General features: G+C 34.0%; 1 protein-coding gene across 2 annotated transcripts in view; it reads right to left on the minus strand.

The window, feature by feature from the left end:
• The window catches only part of gpp (DOT1 like histone lysine methyltransferase grappa), a 280396-nt gene that overhangs the window by 226647 nt on the left and 29246 nt on the right, over positions 1-24503 (minus strand). For both annotated transcript variants that reach the window (XM_085809864.1, XM_085809863.1), the window contains exon 3: positions 7446-7520. In XM_085809864.1, the coding sequence (XP_085665990.1) occupies positions 7446-7520 (75 nt within the window). The remainder of the gene's footprint in view (positions 1-7445; positions 7521-24503) is intronic.

The raw sequence follows: 24503 nt of genomic DNA on the forward strand, positions 1-24503 counted from the left end.
CAGCCACTACTCTAATATAACCAATCAGGACCCTCCCACCATTTTGATTGTATCGTTTTCTTCACATAGCAGCCTCTACTTTGAAGATCAGCAGAATTTAATGTTCCTGGCACGTGTCTCCGATTCTCTTTTGGAAGTCAAAATCCCGATTTCAAATATTCGATTTTGAACAAAGGCTCCCTCAACTTCTTCTCTTTTAAATCCAAGTAAGTACAGTAGTGGAGTCCATCCAAAAGTAAACTTCATCATGTGGAATCTCACACATAATTGTAAAAGCAAGGTGAGAAGCAATTGTGGCTGCTAATAACTCTAATCTAGTTTTTTTTTTTTTTTTTTTTTTTTTTTCTCCCTCCCTTTCCAGTTCCGGAAACTCTGGATTTAGCAATTAACAATTGTACTTTAACACATTCACTAGTTTCAACTCAAAAAAAGCTACTGCCGCATAGGGATTCATGCTTGCATCACAGAAGAAATGTAAAGAATATTTTTCATCATTATCATGATTTTCAAATATCGAGGAATGCGCACCTTTTCTAAATCAAAAATATTTCTCATCCACTTCAGAAATTCTGCTTTGGCTTCAGAGTCAACCTCTTGCTCCTAATTCAACTTCCTCTCCCAAGTTCTCTGCAATAATAGTTTTGGAAACAATGCAACAGGGCAAGTCACACTAATGCGATTTAAGATTCAATGAGCAGCAGAAAGTATACTTTTCTTCGTAACGTTTTCTACACAAAGCTCCCTCAAACTAGTCACACAGATACCTGACATATCTGCATCTTTATCCCACTGCGTCCCCAATACATTTGTAAAGGGAGTGATTTCATCGGTGAAATTTCTAAATTCCCAGCCCCTTTCGTTCAGCCCCAGCATTGGTTGCAACTTTGATGAAAAGCTTTCATTCTTGTTCATTCAGCACACTTATTACACAGTTACCTACATAGAAACTTTTCATCAATAATTTTAACACATTCTCTGGATATTCATATCTTTAGGGTCTAAAACGCTTTGCAGATGATGCAGAACCACAATTCCAAGCAAGAAAGGGCTACACGACACACCAAACACTACATGGGGATGTTGAAAGTGCTTCAGTTGGCTCTTTTCTCCAATCTATAAAAAACCGCAAATAGGCTTTATCTGAAGGTGAAATACAAATTTATACAAAAGCTTTACGAATGTCAGCTATACACTAATTTTTTTTTCCAGCTGGAAAATATAGAAAATATTTCGTATTGGCTCAATCAAATTTACTCCCAGCTCTAAACAATCACTGAGACTCTAAACAATCACTCTTTCCGTTTTGCTGAAGCATAAAAAACAGGTCAGATTTTGGTTGCGCTATTCTAATTTAAAACAGGATGGTGAGGTAAAGAATATGCAGGGAGTCACGAATCACCTTTGGGTACTTCTCTAATATTTTCCTCTCACCACTCTTCATACAATCCTTCTGTTTTAAGACTCTTTACAACTATGTGTAATCTTTTCTCAGAAAGCTCAAAGTTATCAGGATATCATGAGATGACCTTCAATCCAAGGTAAGTTCACTAAAAACCTTTCACTTTCTATCTTAACTGTGCCCAAGAAATGGTGCTTCGCTGCTTCTTGTAATTCAATCACTGTTTTCTTTTCAGATGGATCAGCAATACCCAGAGAGTCTTAAGTCCACAATTCTGGAATGCAAGTACTAGTTGTGAGCATTGAAGTAATTAATAAACCTGAACTCTCATTATTTGTGTGACCAATGACTGTCCAACCCAACTTTGTTTCAATTGCAGTAAGTCCACTCTTTAGTTGCAGATGGTTTCCTGCGATTAACTTTTCCACAATATTTGCTATGATAAGAACTTCAAAGGACCATTTAAATCTTCCGTTAGATAAATGCCATAGTGTCCAAGTTCTTTAAAGTATGGCCCTCTCTTGTTAGCTAATATTGTTTCACAAATCACTGCTTGTCCATGTCCTTTAAATGAAAACTATAGTCCTTCATTAAGCTTGACAAGTATATCGTAAACACATCATGATGGCAGGTCGACGTATTACAAGTCATGAAGTAGATACTCTTTCCGTTTGGAACTGTACTTCATTTATTCCACCATTGCCTTAATAATATGCGATTGCTGAAGGCCAGAATCTATTATTTCCCCGAGCTTTACATTTAATATTTTTTCCTCTTACTAACACTGTAAAAAACATTGGGAGATTTAGACAAGTTGAACAGAGCTTCATCATGCGGTAGCACTGGTTCGCACAGTTCGTTGTATTTATTAACAGTGGAAGAATTATGTTTTTGTGACAAAGTTCTGCACAAAAATAAATGGTGTTTTCCTCCCCACACAATTGAAAATTCATTTTCAAACAGCACATTTTCATCCCATGTCCAACTCTTAAACACAGAAAATAGCAACAGGCTTTCTCAATAGCACTTTCCTTTCCTTGGAATGTTAATTTAGGAGCTATTTTTAGTTTCCCAATTAATGCTAATCAGAAAAAATATGCAGAGTTTCTTATCATTTAGATTATGTCAAAACTTCTGTTGCTGATGATATTCTGGGTTAAATTTAGTCTCTCGACGGTTATTAAAATAGCTTGTCTTTTTACACAGGTCAAAACTTTTCGAGTGGCGATCAAAATTCTCTCCCCCCTTCCACTTCATCTTGAAAAAAGCCAAGAAGGTGATCTAGACCATTAGTAGGCATTTTATGTTTCAACAGCACAATTGATAACAGATCTTGAACGTAAACTTCAATGGGTAACTATCACACATATACATTTAATTTGCAACTATCCTTCATGGACACAATTTTTTTTTTTTTTATGATGCTTAGAAGCACTGAACGTGACAAACTGCCACATGCAGTGTCTTTGTTAAACCTAGCTAGAAACTTGTGCCTCATATTTCGGCAGTTTTCAAATTTTGGACCTATAAAATTGCACTTATGATTAAAATGTTCAAATCATAGATGTTCTTGCTTCAATATTAAGAACATGCTCATAACAAAAAGAGCAAAAGTTCAAAGTGCATGGAATGCCTTCCTATGCTTTGCTATAACCAATATAATTAATTTTAATTCAAAAGAATTGTAAAACATACCTCGCATACACTTCCGAATATTCTACTTCATATTTTATTACAAAAACGAGGAAAAACTCCGACAGACTTCTGACGAGAAATAAAATACCAATTAATTCTGATGGTGTACCCTATTTGTATTTACATATTTTAGACCTCTATTTTTGACTTTCATCAGAGCTTTTAAAATGAAAACTAACTTATTTCATGGCTTCATACATGATGACTGTGAAGTTTTGCCATAGCATAACTGCAGCTGTTTCACCACCTTATCATAGTTTTATCACAGCCAGGAGGAAAACTTTTAATTAACTCATCAGTGGATGAACCCTTCTCCACAGCTTGAGCTAAATATGTACAATTATGATTATCAAGGTTTAAGTCTTTATCAATTTTCTGAAATTGTTCCCAAAGTACTGCCAATTCTTGATGCAACATCAAAAGTGCGTAAATTAGTTTTAGGGTAATGTAATAAATTATTAGGAGCAGTACTTACAACTACAGGAATGGTAGATGCAGCAGAATGTTGACTTTTTTCATTAATGAGATCCTTTAATTTGTTCTCTAAAATACTCCACTTGTCAATATACTCTGATACATCATCGATTGCTTCTTCAATATCTTCCCCCTTCACTTGGGACATAAATAAAGTATCTCTAAATTCATATTTGCAGACCACCATTCATTTTGCTTTCTCTTCAGTAACTTTTCATTTCAAAATTTTACTTTCGACAGTTAACTCAATTTCACTTCTGTGAAAGTCATTGTAAGCAGCCATAAATAGTCTTCTACACTGTTTACGATAAAGTTTTAATTTTTCCATAACAAAAATATAATTAGCTCAATAATTATCATTCATTCAAATCACAGTAGATATCCTGCCCATGGATACCAGATGTCTGATACCAATTTCAAAACTCAGCCGTAAATCGATATTCCTAATACTCAAAAACTCAAATAATGTACAAAATATTAACACAATACTCTCTGCATTCTTTGTAACATTAATAATTAAATGTTTATATTTTAAAACATCTAACTATGAACATGAAGACAATTCTCATTAAATTTAAAATATTAGTATACTCTTTTCAGTTGCCAGACTGAGAATTACAAAGTTACAAATGTTACATGTGAAGTTATACTGACAACAACACGTGTGCATAAATTTAACACTCAGTTTTCTACAATAATGCTTGTTTGAAAGTTTGGGTGAACGACCAATCGGGCATCCTGGAATTGCCATTCTAGGATGGCTAGTTGTTTTTCACTGTTCAGAACACAAGGCTCCATTAGGAGCTGTGCAGTTTCAATTCTGTATTCATTCATAAAGTTACACTGAGAATGGCAGTCCTAGAGAAAGGACAAAGATCGCATAAGCAAAATTATGGGCCTTACTTAAATTTTAGCAAAAATTACGGACATTTAAGACCCAGAAACATAAGGACAAGTAAGGACCATATGAACATAGGTTTAATCTTAAATTTGTGGTTACTTATTGTGTTTGTACATTCATTTCATGTATTATATTATAGACCTTTCAGTTTTGAATGCATTGACATTTTAATTATACAGTCAGCCCACTAAGCTATGTACTGGAAGTTTTCAGAAAAGAAGCAGTTCTTCTGAAAGGTTCCAAATGTGCTTACCTTTCTCTTTAAGCCTCTTACCGGCATGGCCCGATTATGAGATTTTGATCACTTGGCACAGAATTTAAGATATTTTGCTTTCCTACTTTCTTTAATAATGTAAATGCCATCTTAATAAATGAAAATAAAGAGTAAAATACGTAATTATAAAAATATTTAAATACAGGCCTTCATGACAGATCCAAAATCCCAAGCTGATCTGTCAGTTAAACAAAGCTACAAATATGAAGCTGCATCCCCACCTGCAGTCAGTCATTACAGTCAATGGCCACTTTGTAAAATCGCCCAAGAAAAAAAAAAAGTAAGAAAAAGAAGGTGAAAACCTTGTCTGAAGCTGATGTTACTCAGAATGGTGCGAAACGTGATATGACTGAACAAGCAATGATGAACAGTGTAATGAGAATGTTTCAACGAAATGGTTTGAAATCTGTCTGGGAAAGCATGAGAGGAAATCGACCGATTACCCCCCTCCCCCGCAGAACCTGCTAATTTAGGCGACATTAATCAAAAGCAAGCCGAAGGATAACCCATGAATTTCTTCTAAGACAGCGAAGAAACTACTAGAGCCAGCTCTGATGGAAGTTACTTGCGAGAACAGATTCGAGAAATTAGATGAAATCCAGAGCGAACGGGAAGGTGACTGCTTTGATGAAATTCCACCCCCTATTGTTTTCAAGCAAGAAATGATAAGACTGGCTAATTGTGGAATGAGATCTCAGAGAAATATGTTAAAGATGAAATTGAAGCTAACAAAGTTGAAATTGATCTATGTGAACACGAAAACGCGGCATGATTACAAAAATGCCCCGAAATTTTTGAAGGCGAATGGAAATTCCTTTTCACACTTACTTGACGGATAAATAGTCATTCTGAAAAATCTCCCTGATAAAATCACTGAAGAAGCGGTTTATGAGAATTTAGTAAGAAGAAAATTCTCAGTCGTATACAGTCAAGCAATTCTGCAGGAGCAAAAAACACAATTCTGAAAACCTACCAATTTGGCTCATTGAACTTAAGAAGAATGAATCAGGCCATGCAATACATCAGCTAAACTACATGTTTAGCGTGAACGTCCTGATTGAGAAGTATAGCCCCAGAAAAGGCTTGATCCAGTGTTTTAGATGTCAGGAGTGGGGGCACTCCCAACATTTATGCACAAACGAAGTGAGATGTTGCAAATGTGGAGATAAACATCGCAGCAATACCTGCCCTAAGAAGCAAGATGAAACACCCACCTGTCTTTTCTGCAGAAAAAATCACGTTTGCAGTTATTGCGGATGTGAAGAATACAAGAAAAAATTTGAGAAAAAACCAGCCCCACGTAAACCAAAGGAATTTGCAGCTACGAAAGAAGATTTTTTGCAACTCGTAAAAACCACTGAAGGAAGTAACTCCCCATCTCAAAAGGGTCAGTACAGCGAAAAGTTAAAGAAGCTAAATCAAATCCCAGCAGAGGCAGGAGAAGCCCTTAACTGGCTGTGTGATGATAAGATTCGAGAATTCTTCAGCAAAATTATCGAGATCATCGAAAATATCAGAAAAGCGAAAACTGTTGCATATTAATGATCCTCTGGTTTTAAAGCCTCTACGTATCTGATGAAGATAGCCGATGAAGGATACTACAGACTTAGCATCTCCACAAAATGCAGTAATTCAACATTTTTACTTCATTTTAAATTTATTCTCACATATCCTACTCACCAGTTAACCCAGTTTTCAAGCAGCATCGAGCGAGGTCAGTTTCTGGGAGGGTGACCTCCCACATGACTGGCTCCGATGAATGAGCAGCTACTGTTTCTAGACAGGATTTTTCGCCACTACGGAGAGGATTTACTCACCAGTTCAACGGCTTATGCCTAACTAGCTGCTATTAGCACATTAACTATTTTAAATGCTAATTGTATTTATTTCAGCTTTCCAGTCACCAAAATTTTTACGTAACTATTTATGCCAAGTTAATATGATTTATGTTTTGCATCATCTTTGTTCTAGAAATGGATTGGCTATTTTTTTGACATCATTCGAAGCTTCAAAATTATTCTACAAGGGGTAGGGCCTTCCGCCCAGGTACCCTGGTGTATCAAAGCACTGTTCCACTGAGTCTCCAAAATCTCAAGCTGATCAGTGAGTTAAAAAAAGCTACAAATATGAAGCTGCATCCCCACCTGCAGTCAGTCATTACAGTTAACTCATCCAGAATTGCAAGACTGCATGCATCATCAAGCTTCTGCCTAGTGATCACTAATTTAGACTTTACAAGTGATTCTGGCAATCAGTGAAATTCTCTTGCATGTTAAAGAACATTTTTTTTTTTTTGTACTTCTTGCATTCTTCTTTGGATACTTATAGTTGTTTATCACACCATTCTTTATCTCAATTAATTTTCAAGTCTCCCTGTTTATTTAGCATACTTACTGGAGATTTCTAAGAATCCATAGCATGTAACACTATTATTTATCTATGTATAAGAATATGTTAAATATTCAATTTTGAAATTCATTTGGTACCCTTCAGTTATAGGGATCAGATTCAGTGCATATATATGCATATATGTGTGTGTATGCATATACATATGCATACATGAACACATACATCCATACATGCATGCATATATACATACATTTCTGAATCTGGTCCTGATAAAAGAAGAGAATCATTCATTTTAACAGACAGATAATCTGACATTACACATTTACTGATTAAATGCACAGCAGTAACCTTACCTTTTTGTGTCATAGTCATGAAGCACATAGTTTTCCATTGCAAGTTTAATTTCAGGGAAATCTTCACAAACCCATCTAAAAAATATAATCAGCAATTTACAAAAATATTTCATACAATATAAGATCTTTGATGAGTGACAATCATTTTAATGATCATTATAGACAAATATTAAATTCTACACATTGAAATAAAACTTGGGTTGTTAAATCTTAATTAAAAGGCCATAAGAGTTTTCTGAAAATATGCCTATAAGCATCAGCATAAATCTCTCAATGCAAAAACTTAAATTCCTCCATACATAAAATACATATTAATAATTTATTTTTTCATATTAAATGATAGTAAACTGGAATTGGCTATATCAAGCGAAATTGATAAGCCATGAAACAAATCATCTTATTTTCAGGCAGACTTCATTTATATGCATTTTTCTCTACATATATTCACATACACTCTGTTGCAAAAAAATCGAAGCACCAAGAAGGACTTTTGCGATCATAACAAAATTTGGTATGCAAAAACATCTTGATTGAACATGCAAATGATCAAAGTTTCAAATTAAAGATGCCATTACGACGATAGAAGACCTTATAGACAACTAAACGACTTCGAACATGGTCGCACTATGGTTGCATGAAGCTCGGTGGTCATACCGAGCAACAGGCCACCACGTGCAGCGTACAGACACTGCTGTGCAAAGATGTTGGCAGCAATTGTTGCGACAAGGAAATAGCCGATGAAATGAAGGCTCTGGAAGGCCAAGGAGTACAAATGTTAGGTAAGATAGGATGACTGTTCAACAGGCCCAAACTGTCCCAATGCTATCATTGTTGACTATTCAACGGACTACAGCCATATCTATACCTCCCGTGGTACCGTCCACCATTTCACAGTGCTTGTCCGAGGCGGGGTTACACTCACAGAGGCCTTTAAGACGTTTGTCTTTGAGCAAACATTGTCGGAGTTGTCTGGAGTGGTGTCGCAGCCGATCATCATGGCCGATCATCAGACTGGCATCATATAGTGTTCAGCGATGAATCCTGCTTCACTCTTAAAGCAGATGACCACCGTGTTCGTGTCTGGAGAGGACGGGGTCAGCAGTCACAATTAGCCTTTGTTTTACAAAGGAATGCAGCCATAACCCCTGATGTGATGGCATGGGGCACTATATCTTATGACAGCAGGTCATTTTTTGTCATTATCCGTACAACTTTAACAAGCTGAATGATATGTTGTTACCATCCTGTGGCCGGTTGCATTACCCTTCATGGCACGTCATCCTGGGGCCATTTTCCAACAAGATAATGCCAGGCCACATACTGCTCGCATAGCTCTGGACTGTCTCTGTGTGGTTGATACTCTTCCTTGGCCAGTAAAGGCCACCAGACCTTTCACCAATCGAGCAAGTCTGGGATATAGTAGGCTGCCAGATTCGAGCACATAATATCGTAGATCTGGAGCGACAACTGATGAATGCCTGGCAGAATGTGTCGCAGGATGACATAAGGAACCTCTAGCACTCCTTGCCTCGACGAATTCAAGCATGCATTGCCGCCAGGGGGGGGGTTCGACCAACTACTAATTTGAACACTCAATGGATGATTGTGAGTCATGAACAGGTACTATGACCTTGATTTTTTAATTATTTTATTGTCTGTGTATAAGCTATACACATATTCTATTTCATCAAAAACACCCACTTCCTTCATGGTGCTTCGATATTTTTGCAAAAGAGTGTATATTCATTTTTCACATATATGCATTTCATTTGCAACTATCCTTAAGACTACTTCAGTACTCCTTCATGGGCACAAATTTTCTTACGATGCTTAGAAGCACTGAATGTGACAAACTGCCACATGCAGTGTCTTTCTTAAACTTAGCAAGAAACTTGTGCATCATATCTCCTCCATTATTAGATTTTGGACCCATAACATTGCATTTATGATTAAAATGCTCAAATCATAGATGTCCTTGGTCCAATATTCAGAACATGCTCATAACAAAAAGAGCAAAAGTTCAAAGTGCATGTACTTTTAAAAATTGAATGCCTTCCTATGCTTTGCTATAACCAATATAATTAATTTTAATTCAAAAGAATTGTAAAACATACCTCGCATACACTTCCGAATATTCTACTTCATATTTTATTACGAAAACGAGAAAAAACTCTGACAGACTTCTGACGAGAAATAAAATACCAATTCATTCTGATGGTGTACCCTATTTGTATTTACATATTTTAGAGTACCTCTATTTTTGACTTTCATCAGAGCTTTTAAAATGAAAACTAACTTATTTCATGGCTTCATACATGATGACTGTGAAGTTTTGCCATAGCATAACTGCAACTGTTTCACCGCCTTATCATAGTTTTATCACAGCCAGGAGGAAAACTTTTAATTAACTCATCAGTGGATGAACCCTTCTCCACAGCTTGAGCTAAATATGTACAATTATGATGATTATCAAGGTTTAAGTATTTGATATAACTGATATAATTTTAATTTAAAAGAACTGTAAAACATAACTCGCATACACTTCCGAATATTCAACTTCATATTTTATTACAAAAAAAGAGAAAAAACTGACAGACTTCTGACGAGAAATAGAATACCAATTCATTCTGCTGGTATACCATATATATATGTAAATATGTATTTATATATATTAGGGTACTTCTATTTTGACTTCCATCAGAGCTTTTAAAATGAAAACTAACTTATTTCATGGCCTTCATATATGATAATTGTGGGTTTTATGAAATACATAGCAAAATTAACAGCTAAACAAGCTTTAGCATGAAATTTTCAGCAAACTTTGGTCATCCTTTTTTATTACAGTCAAGAGTCGTTAATTCGGACACCCATAATCCGGAATGATCTATAATCTGGACCTCAAAGCTAAAAACTTTCTGTGCATGCGCCGCGTTGGCACATGCGCACAGACATTTTACGTGTGCGCGTAAGACCTGGATGACTGCGCATATGCGTGCGCGCAGGTGCAGAATACGTTTTCGCCTTCGCGTTTAATGTATAACGGACGGTGTAAGCTAAAATGATCTAATTATTTATTTCAGTTAATGTTAATAATTGCGTTCTTTCTTAATTTTCGAATTGGATCCCGCTTATTACTTTTTGCAGACTGTTAGAGCAATTTTATAAAAGTAAACTTGAACTTTCGATTATGTCAAATAGAATTTCTGATGCTGGAATTTCCAAAGGATCTACAAAACGAAAGTATGTTTCAATGTCCATCAAACAAAAAGTGGAATTGCTGCAAAAATTGGACAAAGGCATACCTGTCTCAAAGTTATGCAAGGAATATAACATTGGAAAGTCAACTGTATATGACATAAGCAAAAAGAAAAAGGAACTTTTTGATTTTTTTGTGGATTCCGACACCCCACTTGCAATGAGTAACAGAAAAAGGGTTCGTTATGCTAAAAGTGATGATCATGACAGAGTGATGATTGAATGGGTCAGACAGCGTCGCAGCGAGGGCGTGCCATTGACGGGTCCAATGGTAATGGCTCAAGCCAAAATATTCATGAAGAAATGAACTTAAACAGAGTGCACATATTCGACAGGTTGGTTAACAAAATTTTAAAATCGCCATGGTATAAGACAATTAAAAATTTCTGGTGAAAAATCTTCAGCTGATACTGAAGCTACTGAACAATTTGCAGATGAATTCATCGAATTCATTACTAGTGAACAATTATGTGCAGAATAAATTTACAATGCTGATGATACTGGTCTTTTCTGGCAATATGTACCCCGAAATACCTTGGCAACCTCTACAGAAAAGGCTCCAACTGGTGTCAAAGATTCCAAAGCGAGACTAACAATTTTAGCGTGCGCAAATGCTGCAGGAACGCACAAGTGCAAACTTTTCATAATCGGAAAACATGTACGACCTCGACCGTTTAAAGGAGTAATGATTTTCCCTGTTATATATCACGCAAATAAAAGAGCATGGATGACACAAGTGTTGATGAATGATTGGTTTGAAAATCATTTTATACCCGAGGCTCGGCGACATTTGAATTCAGTTGGTTTACCTGATGACTCAAAAATAGTTCTGATTGTTGATAACTGTTCGGAGCATACTTCACTTAAAGTTTTAGTGAAAGATAATGTATCCATGTTATTCTTCCCTCCAAATTGTACGTCTATCATTCAGCCTATGGATATGGGAATAGTGCACGCACTGAAATGCAAATATAAAGCAGCATTTTTAAAATCTATGTTAAATATCTTGAACAGTGGCAAGACTATTCAAGAATTTTTGAAATTTTTTAGCATAAAATCTGCCGTGTGGAGCATCGCAAGATCGTGGGAGGATGTGTCTTCAAGTATGTTAAAAAATGCTTGGCATAATTTATGGCCATCTACCATATTTCATGATGAGGATAGCGGCGAATTTGAAGGTTTTCGGACATCGCAAACTAAAGGTGAAATTTTTCAGTTATTGGATTTTGTAAAGAAATGTGGAGAAGCGGTAATAAATGAAGATGATATAAGAGAAGTTTTTCACTGCGACGACAATGCACCAATCATCAATCAATTAACGGACAGCGAAATATGTAGTATGGTTCTAGATCTAGAAAATATTGCTTCCGATAGTGAAGAAAGTGACACAGACGTTACCGAAAACGAAACAATTTCGATTGACAAATTAGTCGATATTCTCGACACTGCAATTATAGGACTTGAAAAGCAGAACTTTGTAACTGGACAAGAAATTATGTCTGTTTATAGAATTAAAGAGAAAGTATTATCACATAAAACGAAACAACTTAAACAACTTACATTGATAGAAATGTTTAATAAAGTAAACAAATAAATATTAAGCTTTTTTTTTTTGTAAATTTTGTTACCCTTTAGATCATAATTGTTCTTTATTTCATAAATTACGGTTTCATATTTTTAATTTTAGAATTTCTGCATGCCATCTTACGAGATTTAAACTGATGATCTATAATCCGAAAAAATCGATAATCCGGAATCGCCGAAGTCCCGACGAGTCCGGATTAACGACTTCTGACTGTACTACCTTTATTTCAAAGTGCACCCTTCTAGGGCAAATAGGACTTCATCCTACCAAATGTGTGGACCTTTTTGTCACTGATTTACTAAATATCTCGCAAACTGTTCCAAAATTAGGTTACTTTAAATTATTAAATCAGTTCAAAAGCATGTGTGCTCTTTATACGAATATTTAATTCTTAGTTATTCAGGGATTTAAAATTTCTACAAGCTACAAGCTATGATTTGCTCTAATAAATCAGCAGAGTACTTCATAAATTTCAGCAGCAAAAAGAGTAGTGATTTCTACATATTACATTTCTTTACACTTAGAACTCATATAACTGATGCAAACTCCACTTAACAAACAATTTATATTGTATGAAATATGTGACTATAAGAGTTTTGTTTACCTTATGGTATTTTTGCATATTCATACAGTATGTTAGATTTCATACACATCATTTATGTGTCTGGCATTTATTCTAATTTTAGAAACTTTTTTAACAAAAAATTAAGAAGAGATTAGTAACTCCATTACAAAACACAAACTGGACTATGACTGAAATCAAACAAAAGCTCTCACCAAACATTGCAATTTAATGCCAATAATGAATAATCATGACATAATGCTTTATTTATATGCAAACCCAATTAATTCTCATGTTGGATTAATTTTTATAAAAAAATATATATACAAGGTGTGACACAAAAAAACGAGACTGGTCCAATAAATCATTGTCCTTACAGAATCAGTTCTCCATGCCCTTTTCACTTTCAAAGTAGTCCCCTTCAGCATTCACACACTTCTGCATTCGATGATGCCATTGCTGGTAACAGTGCTGGAACGAAGTTTTTGGAAGGCCCTTCAAGAGATTTTCCGTTTTTGCCTAACCCTCTTCAACTGTGGTAAAATGGGTTCCTTTTAAGTAAGATTTAACTTTAGGAAATAATAATAAAAAAAAAAAAGTCCCATGAAGCCAAATCAGGTGAATAAGGAAGATGCCCCATCACAGTAATGTTTTTGCAGGTCAGAAACTGCTCGACAGATAGGGCCGTGTGAACGGGCACAATGTCCTGGTGCAACAGCCATTCATCACTCCCCAATTGTGGCCTTTTTTTGCTAGTTTTTTCACAAAGTCTTTTTAGTACTTTAATGTAGTAGTGTTTATTAACAGTCTGACCACTGGGAACCCACTCAATCATGATGAACTTGCTGGGTTCATCATCTCTCACACTGTCCCTTTCCCCTAAAAACCACTTATGCTATTCAAATACACATACAGGAGATAAAGTTTCATCTTCATAAGCCTAAGCTAACATTTGAAATGTTTCCGCATGGCTGATTTCTTAAGTTTCACAAGAAACATGATGTTGATTCACTGTTCGTTTTTTGCATTAGACATTTTCCCAGCAGAATGCAGTTGCATGTGCTCATTCAATGATGCAGTACTCCCAACTGGCGTGATCGGTTAAGTCTCATGGATAGAGGAGTTGTGCGACATGATGTCATCAAAACAGTCGTTGCCAACTTCACTCTTTTTCCAAGCTACACACTTAGTCTCTTTTTTTTTTTTTTTTTTTGGTGTGTGTGTCACACCTCGTATTCTGTATTTGACGGCATATAAGACACACTTTTTTTCCCTAAATTTGGTCTTAAAAAAAGTTACCTGCGTCTTATACGTGAAGGACACAGTCTCATACGTGAAGGTAATTGCATTCAATAATTGTTTATTTTGCTTTTACGAAACGTGAGAACTAAAAGAAACCACACTATTGAAACTTTTTTCCCTTGCGTGTGGCCGTCTAAATAAGGGTGCGTCTTATATGCCATCAAATACATACATGTTAACTGCCAGTTATCTGTATTTCAAACACATTTTGAAAAACTGATTAAAAAGTGAGACCTGTTTTCAACAGAATAGCATGTAGTAGGGCAGTGGTCTCTAATTTATTTTGTGACGGGACAGGAAAGTTTTTTGGAAAACACTTTTAAAAAAATTAATAAAAAAGTAACAACACAAAACGAAAAATTCAATTTATATTTATTTTCCATTCGAAATCTGAAAGTTTCCTACCTGCAGGAAATTGCAGTCGGTTATTTATATTTCAAGCACACTACCAGCTAAATATATTTTATTTTAGACTGATATTTATTTCAGGTAATTACAGTATGGTTAATTAACCACTAAATAACTTATTTTTAACCTCAGCTAGAGTTGCCTATACATTGTAAGGGTTAGGGAAGCCTACTACCGTACTGAAGGGCCTGTGTTTGAATACTGGAGAAGACTTGGATGTTTGTAAATATACAGTATCGGTGTGGCATGGCGGCACTCTAAATATGCACCAAGGCGAAAAGTCCTCTCGTATGGACTGGTGGAAGGAGAGAGGGAGGAGAACCCCAGATCCCCCTGGAGTGCTCATGGAGGTAAGAATAAAAGAAGGGGCCAACCCTGTACTACGAGTGAAGCACTGCTTCCCAGGCTTTGGTCTCCAGATGAGGTGTTTTTGTTTACATCAAGAGCTTCCTCGACAGTGCTTTGATAGTATTTCTACGCAAAATAGTTTTATGCAATTCGGAAGGCGGGACACTTCCGTGTAAAAGAAACACTTGTTGTTGGATGGATGGATGGATAATAGAAATTTGTATAGTTTAGTGAAATTTACGCAAAAATCACATCTTGGTTATTTTTAGATAACTTGCAACAGTGATTTTGTGATACCTTTAAAATTGTATATGTCTTCCGATACCCTTGATAGACTATTCGCTACTTTTATGTTCCAAACACCAGAATGTTTTAAATATCATTGTCACTCTCATATTATCATTTTAGTTTTATATAACTGAAAAATAATCACTTTGGGTTAACTAAAAAATGGAAAAAATAAAGTTCTAAAAGATAAAGTATTTGTGAATTTAGATCAATTAGTTGTTCTGTTTTAAAAAATGAAGAATTATCATGCAGAGCAAGGCAATCTAGATTGCGTTCTGATGACAGTGAAGTTAATGTTTAAATGCGAAATAGATAGTTATTATTTATTATATGATCAGAGAACAATTAAACTGGATAAAATTGCTAAAAGAGATACTGAATTCTCTGCCAAAATATATTTACTAGAAAATTTGAAGTTGATTATTAATGTATCCTAAAACATGTTTCAAGTCAAAAGTTTGAAACTCGATGGCTAGACATAAAATTATGCATGTAAAGTATTTGTAACTAGACACATAGTTCAGGTTAAGTTTTTATTAAATAGGGTAAGGCATGCAAAGGTTGTCTTCCTAAAGGGGGGAAGAGATGCCATCGTGGAGGAATTTTGAAGGCAAACTGACTCTGAGTGGGTATTAAAAATAATGCTTCATTCAAATTATATTTATATATATTTTTTATGTTAAAATTCTGGTATATGCTAAATTAACATAAATTATGTGAAAATTATAGTGAATAAACAAAAATTAAAGATTTGCACACGCCAAAAATGAAAAATATTAAATATAGGTATGCATATCCTTGCAAAAAGCATGTATTTTCTTTTAACAATATATGCAAATATTAAATTATTTATATATGCATTTGAAAGTAAAGGATTTATTCATTCATCAACTCCTGTGAAAGATATTGCGAAGAAATTTTGTTATTAAATATAAGTATCTAAATTTATATTGATTATAAATATTATCTAAATATACAATAACCTTAACATTTAATTGTACACACGTTTATAAAACTGTTTAGCACGTTGGCTGCCGCATGCATTTTACGTGGTTCGCCCATGGCGCCAATATTATTTTTCTTATTATGCGATGTATATTTATGTTGAAATATTATCTACGGAAGATAAGATGAGTTATATAAATGTGTTTAATGTATTTTTCGTGGTGGGAATCACCTGTGACCCCCGAGGCACTGTGGATAATTTTTGCGATTTATTATTTAAGTTTTTGCCATTTATTATTCTTTAAACCATTATAAGTAGCAATGGTGTTATTTAAAAATTTATTAGTATCAATATTTACTCTAATTACGTATTTTTATTATTGGTCGCATCGACGGTCACCGGCGGCCTCCACGGCGCTGTAGCCAAGTCGAGTGATAGCCACCGGTGACCCCAAAAGCAGTCAACGTGTTAAGGAAGAATTGTTCATACTGGAAAGCAATCTGTTAAAAGGTATTGTAAAGCAAATTTTATGAGATGTGTACTTAAGGAAATAGTAAAGAAATGTTATTAGAATATGCATTGTTGAAATAAAGGGTAAAAAAAAAAAAGCTAAGTATTAAAAGAATTATTTCCTTACATTTCATAATAACTCAGTTACAAGTTTTAAATATATATATAAATCCTTTTTTTATTCCCTTTCAGAACTGTTCATAGAAAGTTAAGTACATGGAAATCAGCACCAATATTTCACCATTAAAATAAAAGGTACTGTAATCTGAAATGAACCAAGCAGAGCATTAATTATAAACTGACTCAGATATTTGATTTAAAAGATGCTTCAGAAGCTTAAAAAGTCATCTAATATTTGAGAAAGTATTTTAGGAAGAAGCTCTGTAAATAGAAAAAAATAATAATAATAATGCACAATTTTAATATTAATAATACAATAAACTTTAATCTTAATTTTTGTAATCTTTAACCAAATAAAATCGAATTACCTTAAAATTTTTTCCTAATGTAATCAACAAAAACTTGTGAAATTATTTCATTCAAATTAAACTGTTCTGGAAAAAATATAGTATTTAATTCTGTTCAGATTGAATTGTTGTTTAAAAATGCATTCTTTTCACATACTTAGGACTCCGAAATATTGTAGAAAAGAAAATATACACATTTATATGTACATTTACGAAGTAATTACAAAATGTTTGCATCCAATCTTGTCAAAACCCACTGATCTTAAAGGTAAGTCACTGAATATTTTTGTCTCCACGAAGGGGTCACCACTGCTTCAAAGCAGTGAATGGAGAAAACCAGTTAGGGCCTCTTCTCTTACTTCCTACCTCCAGAGGGGTGCTCTCCTTCAAAACTGGCAGTGGAAAATAGAAATCCAACCTCTCTTTGGAGTAGGCTCTGGCAATTATTGTTCCATGTAATGTGGACAAGACAACAACAACAACCTTGGTTAGAAAACTGGTTAGTTTCAGAATTCTGATGCACCAGCTGTAGGCTGATGCACTAAATTTACAGCTTGTACCAATATCGGAAATTCTCCTACATTACCCCAGTCATATAGCCTGACATACAAAGACAACCCAAACCTATTCTTGCTAGCTTTTTATTTTATTTATTTACATTTTTGAGTAGTAGTCATGCACATAAGCCCAATCTATATTTCCCCAAAACTGTAAGCACCATATTTACAACAAATACATAATATTTTTGCAGGCCACTCAAAACTGCTACAGAGGCCACATTTCAGAGAACTGTAGCAGAGTACTTTCAAAATTACATGATTCTGGCATAAAAAAAGTATGATTTATGTGTAAACGGATAAAGACTGTTTAATAAGCAAATTGAAAAATTATGACAAGCGATTTAAGTTTTTTATACGTTCTGTTTCTTATTTATGCATGTTGATTATTTACTGACTAAAGAGCAATCTGTTCTTTCAAACTTCTGCTGGAATGAGTGGAGCAAATATGAGATCTCCATCAATTTTTATGATGAACGAACAGAATTTTGTAACTGAATAAACTAAACCATTTATGTCTGAAATGGCTTTTTTCCTTTTGAAATCTCGCATAATTTAAATGTAAGTGTTTTGATACTGAAGTTAATAACAAATAAAATTACTTCTATAATTTTAGACTGGAAATGTTTTTCCTTCCATTCATTTAGCTATTCTACCATGAATTACACTCAATACACTCAATTACCTTACTTAACTTACTCAAAACTTATACACTCAATTACCCTGAATTTCGCACTTCGAAAGATTTCCACATAGTTAAGCTATAACTGTAAAACCTAACTTAGTAGAATATGAAAATTTTACCAAAGTATTGCTGAAATTAAGACCTTTTTTACTTTTTTATTCTATACTAAACTAAAAATTACAGTGGCACTTAAGGTCATGAACAATTTATAATTATTTTAGTAAAAAATGCCTTGGATGACATATGGTGTCTCAAGTTAATAACAAAACCCTCAAATCAGAAACACATGATTTTTGATGGAACACCACACACTCTTTCCCACCATGGTTGCGTGAAATGAGGAGGTATGACTTGTTATCGTAACTTCAGTCTTATGCGCTGGGGTATGGTTGCGAGCCTGTTGCAACAATGTGTTTGATCATAGCATTGATAGGCTGTTTTTCTGCTCTCTGCATGGGCAGGGTTATGAGCTCACTGAATACTTACGCAGCGAGGTGATGTGGGTCGCAAGAGTGACATAGTTTTCAGTTCCTCAAGTGAGTGGGTGAGGAGGTGTGTGCTTCAGTCACATTGAGGCACATCACTGTAGACAACTGAACTGCAAGAGCAGATATTGATTGATGGCTGCCGGCTTGCTCTGTGGTTTCAGTGTTCTAGCTGTGGCTAGCCCAGGCTACAATCATGGGCTTGAAATAGAAGCGTGATAAAAGAGTCTTGCTGAGCATAATAAACAAGTTTTCATAAAATCAGCAAAGCAACAACATATGTTTGGCAGAGATTTAATCAAGATCCCAAGGGCAACAGGTAGAGGTCCCCTCTTCATCAGCAGCAAAGAAATCTGCATGATTGAAATGTCTTGCAGATTTCTTTGCTCATGATGAAGAGGGACCTGTACATTGTTTGCCATCAAAATCTATTGAGATCTTGACTAAATCTATGCTTTCAGTCTTATAAAATTCTTTGCTCCTGATGAAGAGGGGCCTGTACCTGTTTGTCCTCTAAATTGAGATCTTGACTAAATCTAAACAAAACACAAGGTTGTTGCTTTGTTGAATTTCTCTCTCAATTTCGCATGTTCTTCTGAAACAAGATTTTGTTGGGGCTAGAAACTGAGGCCATGTCATAGGAGTGAAATACTCTACAACTAACGCAAAAGAGCTCTCAAGTAGTAAATTCAAGTATTTCAACTCATTCAAGTCACAAGCATTTTGAGTGACTTTCCCGGATTCATATTATCTTCCTGATCATTTTCAACTAATGCTGTCAATACTCTTTTGCATAAGTACAATAAAATAATACATTTTTCTCTATTTCATATTTTTATTATTGTGTTTACAGTTTTGGTTTTAAATTTTATTTCTACTGGTTTCGGGATACGAACTTGTGCACAAAATATCGTTTTAAACATTAAATAAGTAGTCATTTTTGGTCTAGGACAAAAAAAGAGGCAAGAAATGTATCCAGGAGGTGCCGCCATCTATTGTCGGTGGAGTCCTAATAGAAAAGTAGGCAATAGCATGTCATATGGAATAATTTTGCGGTAATAAACTTTGATTCGAAAAGGAAAATAAAATTATTGAATAAAATAATACTTGAATAAATGCTTGTGTAAGTAGGAAATAAGCGCAAAAATATGTACAATAACATAAACAAAATCCAAGGAAAAGCTCTGTTAGGCAGGTTATTAATTGAGAAGCTACTTTTCTTATCCAAAATAATCACGTAAAGGTTATTTGAAAATCAGTTTTATGTAGTGTACTGATAGAAGTTGCGAGCAGTACGTAAGAAAATAAACACGTGAATTATTTCCGTATGTTCTTAATTTTTGCTATTTCAGCACTTTGCTTTGGAGAGCTCTAAACCAACAAGATGGCTACTAGCTATCACGTGATAACAGTCACACCCCTTGAAACTCCAATGGGACTAACTTAATGCATATTGTGTATTTCATTACTTGCATTGCTGCGCGAAGTTACGATCCGAAGATTGTCTGAACACTATCTTCGATTTGTAGGTAATCGGGGGTATCAGGGTTGAGACACTTGGCATGTTTAAAACTGTGTAGATTGGAATCTGCAAAATCCGATGGAAGTGAAACATAAAACTAAAACTTTGAAGAACTTAGTAAGTTAACCTCTGGTATATAATTTTACTACTATTGTATTTAGGATGCGAACATATCGTTAAGAGAATACAGGAAACTGTACAGTATTGATATCAAGACATACCTTTGTAAATATTTAGGCTTCGTTAATCCTGGGAGGAAATCGAGAAAATCAATTACGTAAAAAATTTGTTATTCTGTAGTGTCTTGCAAAAGTGATCGAACGCTTTTAGTTTCCGAAGAGAATGTCAGACACGTAAATGTCAAATCCTTTGACTCAACGCTCTCTAGACAGTTCCCAAGAAATTTAAAAACCTCGCTACACACCTCGCTTAAAGATATAGTTATTTCTCTAAACCATTTTATTGTATTTTGATCATGTCTATTGTAATTGCTACATAGTTTCCATAATGTCTTTACTGCATGGTACTCTCTAAATTTTGACAGAGATAGGGATAGGGGAGAGAATGGAGCTTTCACCAAATAACCCCTCTGTTGATTTTTTAATGTCCATCACTGACTCTAAGCCCATTAAAATTAATCAATTAAATCATTATAAAGCATCTGGTACTTGTTGATTTCAATGCCAACCAAAACGACAAAGAAAAATGTTGCTAAATTTAGGCATCATAACCCCCACCCACCCATACACACAAAGTATAGCTCTTAAATAATGGAAAAATGATGCAAATATTTTTAAAACATTACTTTATCAGAAATACAATTTCGTATTTCTTGTAACCCAGTTCTCTAAATTTATTGAATTTTAACATGTAGTTTCTACCATCATGAAATTTGGCCACACTGTTATACATAATGCTGCCACGTTATGCATGTTGTTATTTTTATATTTAACCTGTCATTTTCTTAGATGTAATGATTAATGTTATTTCTTTTCTTAGTTTCTCTTGCTCTTCTGTCAGAATGTTATACAGTACAAAGTCTTTAATCTGGACTCAAATTTTTTTAACAGGTAGATCATGACACATTTTAAAGAAGAAAGACGATCATATATACATAGTAGTTAGCCCTCCATCTAGACCAGGGATTCCCAACCTTTCTTTCTTGTATTGACCACTTTTAAAACAAAAGTTTTCTACATTGACCCCCTTACATTTTCTCTAATAATGTATAGCACAACATAATTATAATACAAATAATTGCAGATAAACATTTAGACTAAGAATATGAAGAAAAGTTTAGAAAAAGACATGGTTAATTAGATTTATATTGTATTATTTCTTATATCATTATTATTTTAAATTTTACAAACATAAACAAGTTTTAAACAAAATCACACTTTCTAATTGCACAAAATTTAGATTTTAATTAACATAATGACTACATTTTCTGCAAAGATGCAACTGTTTTCAATATTTGGTATAAAATTGCTTATTTCTTGAATTATCTCATTCAAAAATATTCAGTGTGTTTCTTATTTTCCATAATATATCATTAGCTTGACTAAAGCAGCTTCTATTAAGCAAGAAAAAGTCAATATTGTTCATTCAGTAATAACTTTGAGAGATGTTCCTTGTTTTTCTTTAAGAGATGTTGGTCTTGGATGGCTTTTAGCTCTTATATATATATGTGTTTTAAATGGCTTGTGCTTAAACATCTTTCTTCAATGTATCAACTGTTATTGCATTGCAAATATCAAGATCAAATATGTTGCAGTTCAACGTTTCAAGTTTCAATAAGCCATACTGGAACATTCAAATTTTCAATGTTTTGGAAGTGAACATGAAAAACCTTCTTTTAAATACTACAAGTGGCTTATATATAACAATATATCTTCTGAGGAAGTTTTATACTCTCATTGGTTGCTTTTTTTGTGTGTGTGTGTGTGTGTTTCGTGGTTTTCTTTTTCTTTTTTTTTTTTTTTTTTTTTTTTTTTTTTTTTTTTTGAGCATTTTACTTTTTATATTATTCTTTTTTGCATAAAAATGTTGTATATTTAAAAAAGTATCCGTAATTTTCAAACACATAATGAACAATTTTTGTGCATTTTCCTTATATTTATTTTATGTGATTTTTTTCCCTGTTACATCGTACAGCTTAATATCAATAAACAATTATTATTTTTACAAAATTAATCTTTTCTTTTTTGTAATCCTCTTATAGGAACCCAAAATGACCTTTTGATCATCACACTTTCAAAACTTCAACAACCTCCAGAGTGTCAATATCGATAAAACTGGGGACTCATATCCTGCACAAAACAAAAGTGCACCATCCAATATATACAACATCATCTCACTTGCAGCCCACTCAGAGAAAGCACCAGTTACCTAATGCCATATCACGAATCTTGTTTGGGTGCCCATATGACAAAATGGAAACAAACCATGCAAGAAGAGATTAATGCTTTAAAAACAAAAGAAACATGAATTTTGACAAATGCTTCCAAAGGTAAAACCAATAGAAAATGCAATTGGGTACACAAGATTAAAAGAGGTAGCAAAGTAAATATTTCCCATTTTGAAGTTAGTATGATTATTCAAGTATACCAACAGAAATAATGGACATGGCTATGATGTATTTGCTCCTGTAGTCAAGCCGATTACTTTGAGAATGTTGCTTCAGGTAAATGAAATGCCAGTGATATGCCAGTAAAGGAACTGCTTCAGGTAAATGAGTATTGCTTCAGTAAATGAATAAATTGCTCCATGTAAAAATTAATAAATTGCTTCAGGTAAATAAATAAATTGCTTCAGGTAAATAAATAAATTGCTTCAGGTAAATAAATAAATTGCTTCAGGTAAATGAATATTGCTTCAGGAAAATGAATTAAATAATATATAAATTAATATATCTAAGAATATATTAAAAGAATATATTAAAATATATCTAAGAATATATTAAATATATTGTAAGCTAAACAGAAATTCATTGTACAATGTATATATTAAATAATAAAAGCAAGGAAAGAAAAGACGAGAGCAGGGTTGATGCGTTCATAGATCCATATTGAAGATGAAGCATTCCGATTGCGTAGTATGCTAATATGTTGAGTTTGTACTATCTAAATATCATGGCAGTTGAGGCAGTTTTAATTCTATTTTTACGTGCAATTGATATTTGTGGCCACAGTTCGCCTGGCACTCTAGCTGTGCCTATTCAAGAACATTTGCATTTTTGATATTATTGCAATAGAAAGCAGCATAGCGAAATAACGTCCAAGCAAAGCAGAGACAGGAGCTGAAGTGCGTAGTTATGCAAGATGGAAGCACACGAAGAGAAAGGTTTTGGTTTAAAGTTTCAGTTTCCAATTATTATGTCATCAGCGCTGCTCAGGCCATGCAAAAAGGAAAGATCTAGAAATCATGCAATCCAGAGAAGCTATTACGATTTTTAAAAGAGAGAGGGAGAATTAAAGAGTTAGTTAGTTTAAATTATAATTTTGATTCACAAATTTTTATATTACACACACACACACACATATATATATATATATATTGGATCTTTACTTTATACTATTTTGCAAAGGAACCGAAGTATCACTTTAGCTCATAGGCTATAGCTTGAAGAATTTACTTTTTAATTTTATTTCAAATTTTGCAGCTTAATGAACAAAATTCTTGACCTATCAGGTCCTTTTAAGTTTAGTTAGTTTGCCTTTCTTACATTATATATATATATGTATGTATTAAGCAAACCTCCACGTCTTCTTCAAATAAAGAAAATTCGAGAGTAAAATTCTTTTCAACAGGGAAACAATGAAAATATGCCTAGCACTTGGAAAATCCATGGTAAGCAAAGATTTATCATATTAAAATAATGCTATATTTGCAAACAAGTCAAGCTTTAACATATTCAGTCTGATGGACAAATTGTTTCGAGGCAAAAGACAAACGAAAAATCGAACCCGAAAAATCCACTGCCTACCGTTAAGCATGAAGGTGAAAGCATATTGGTTTACATAAGTTTTGCTAAAAATCATTATAAACATTCTTACAGAAAACAAAGAATTTGCAAGAAAACTTGGAATGCAAAATACACCCAAGATCTTTAGTATAACAATCATAAACATTCAGCCCA

Source organism: Stegodyphus dumicola, chromosome X2, assembly GCF_044657685.1.
Source record: "Stegodyphus dumicola isolate Sdum_Otavi_A_Nest chromosome X2, ASM4465768v1".
NCBI lineage: Eukaryota > Metazoa > Arthropoda > Arachnida > Araneae > Eresidae > Stegodyphus > Stegodyphus dumicola.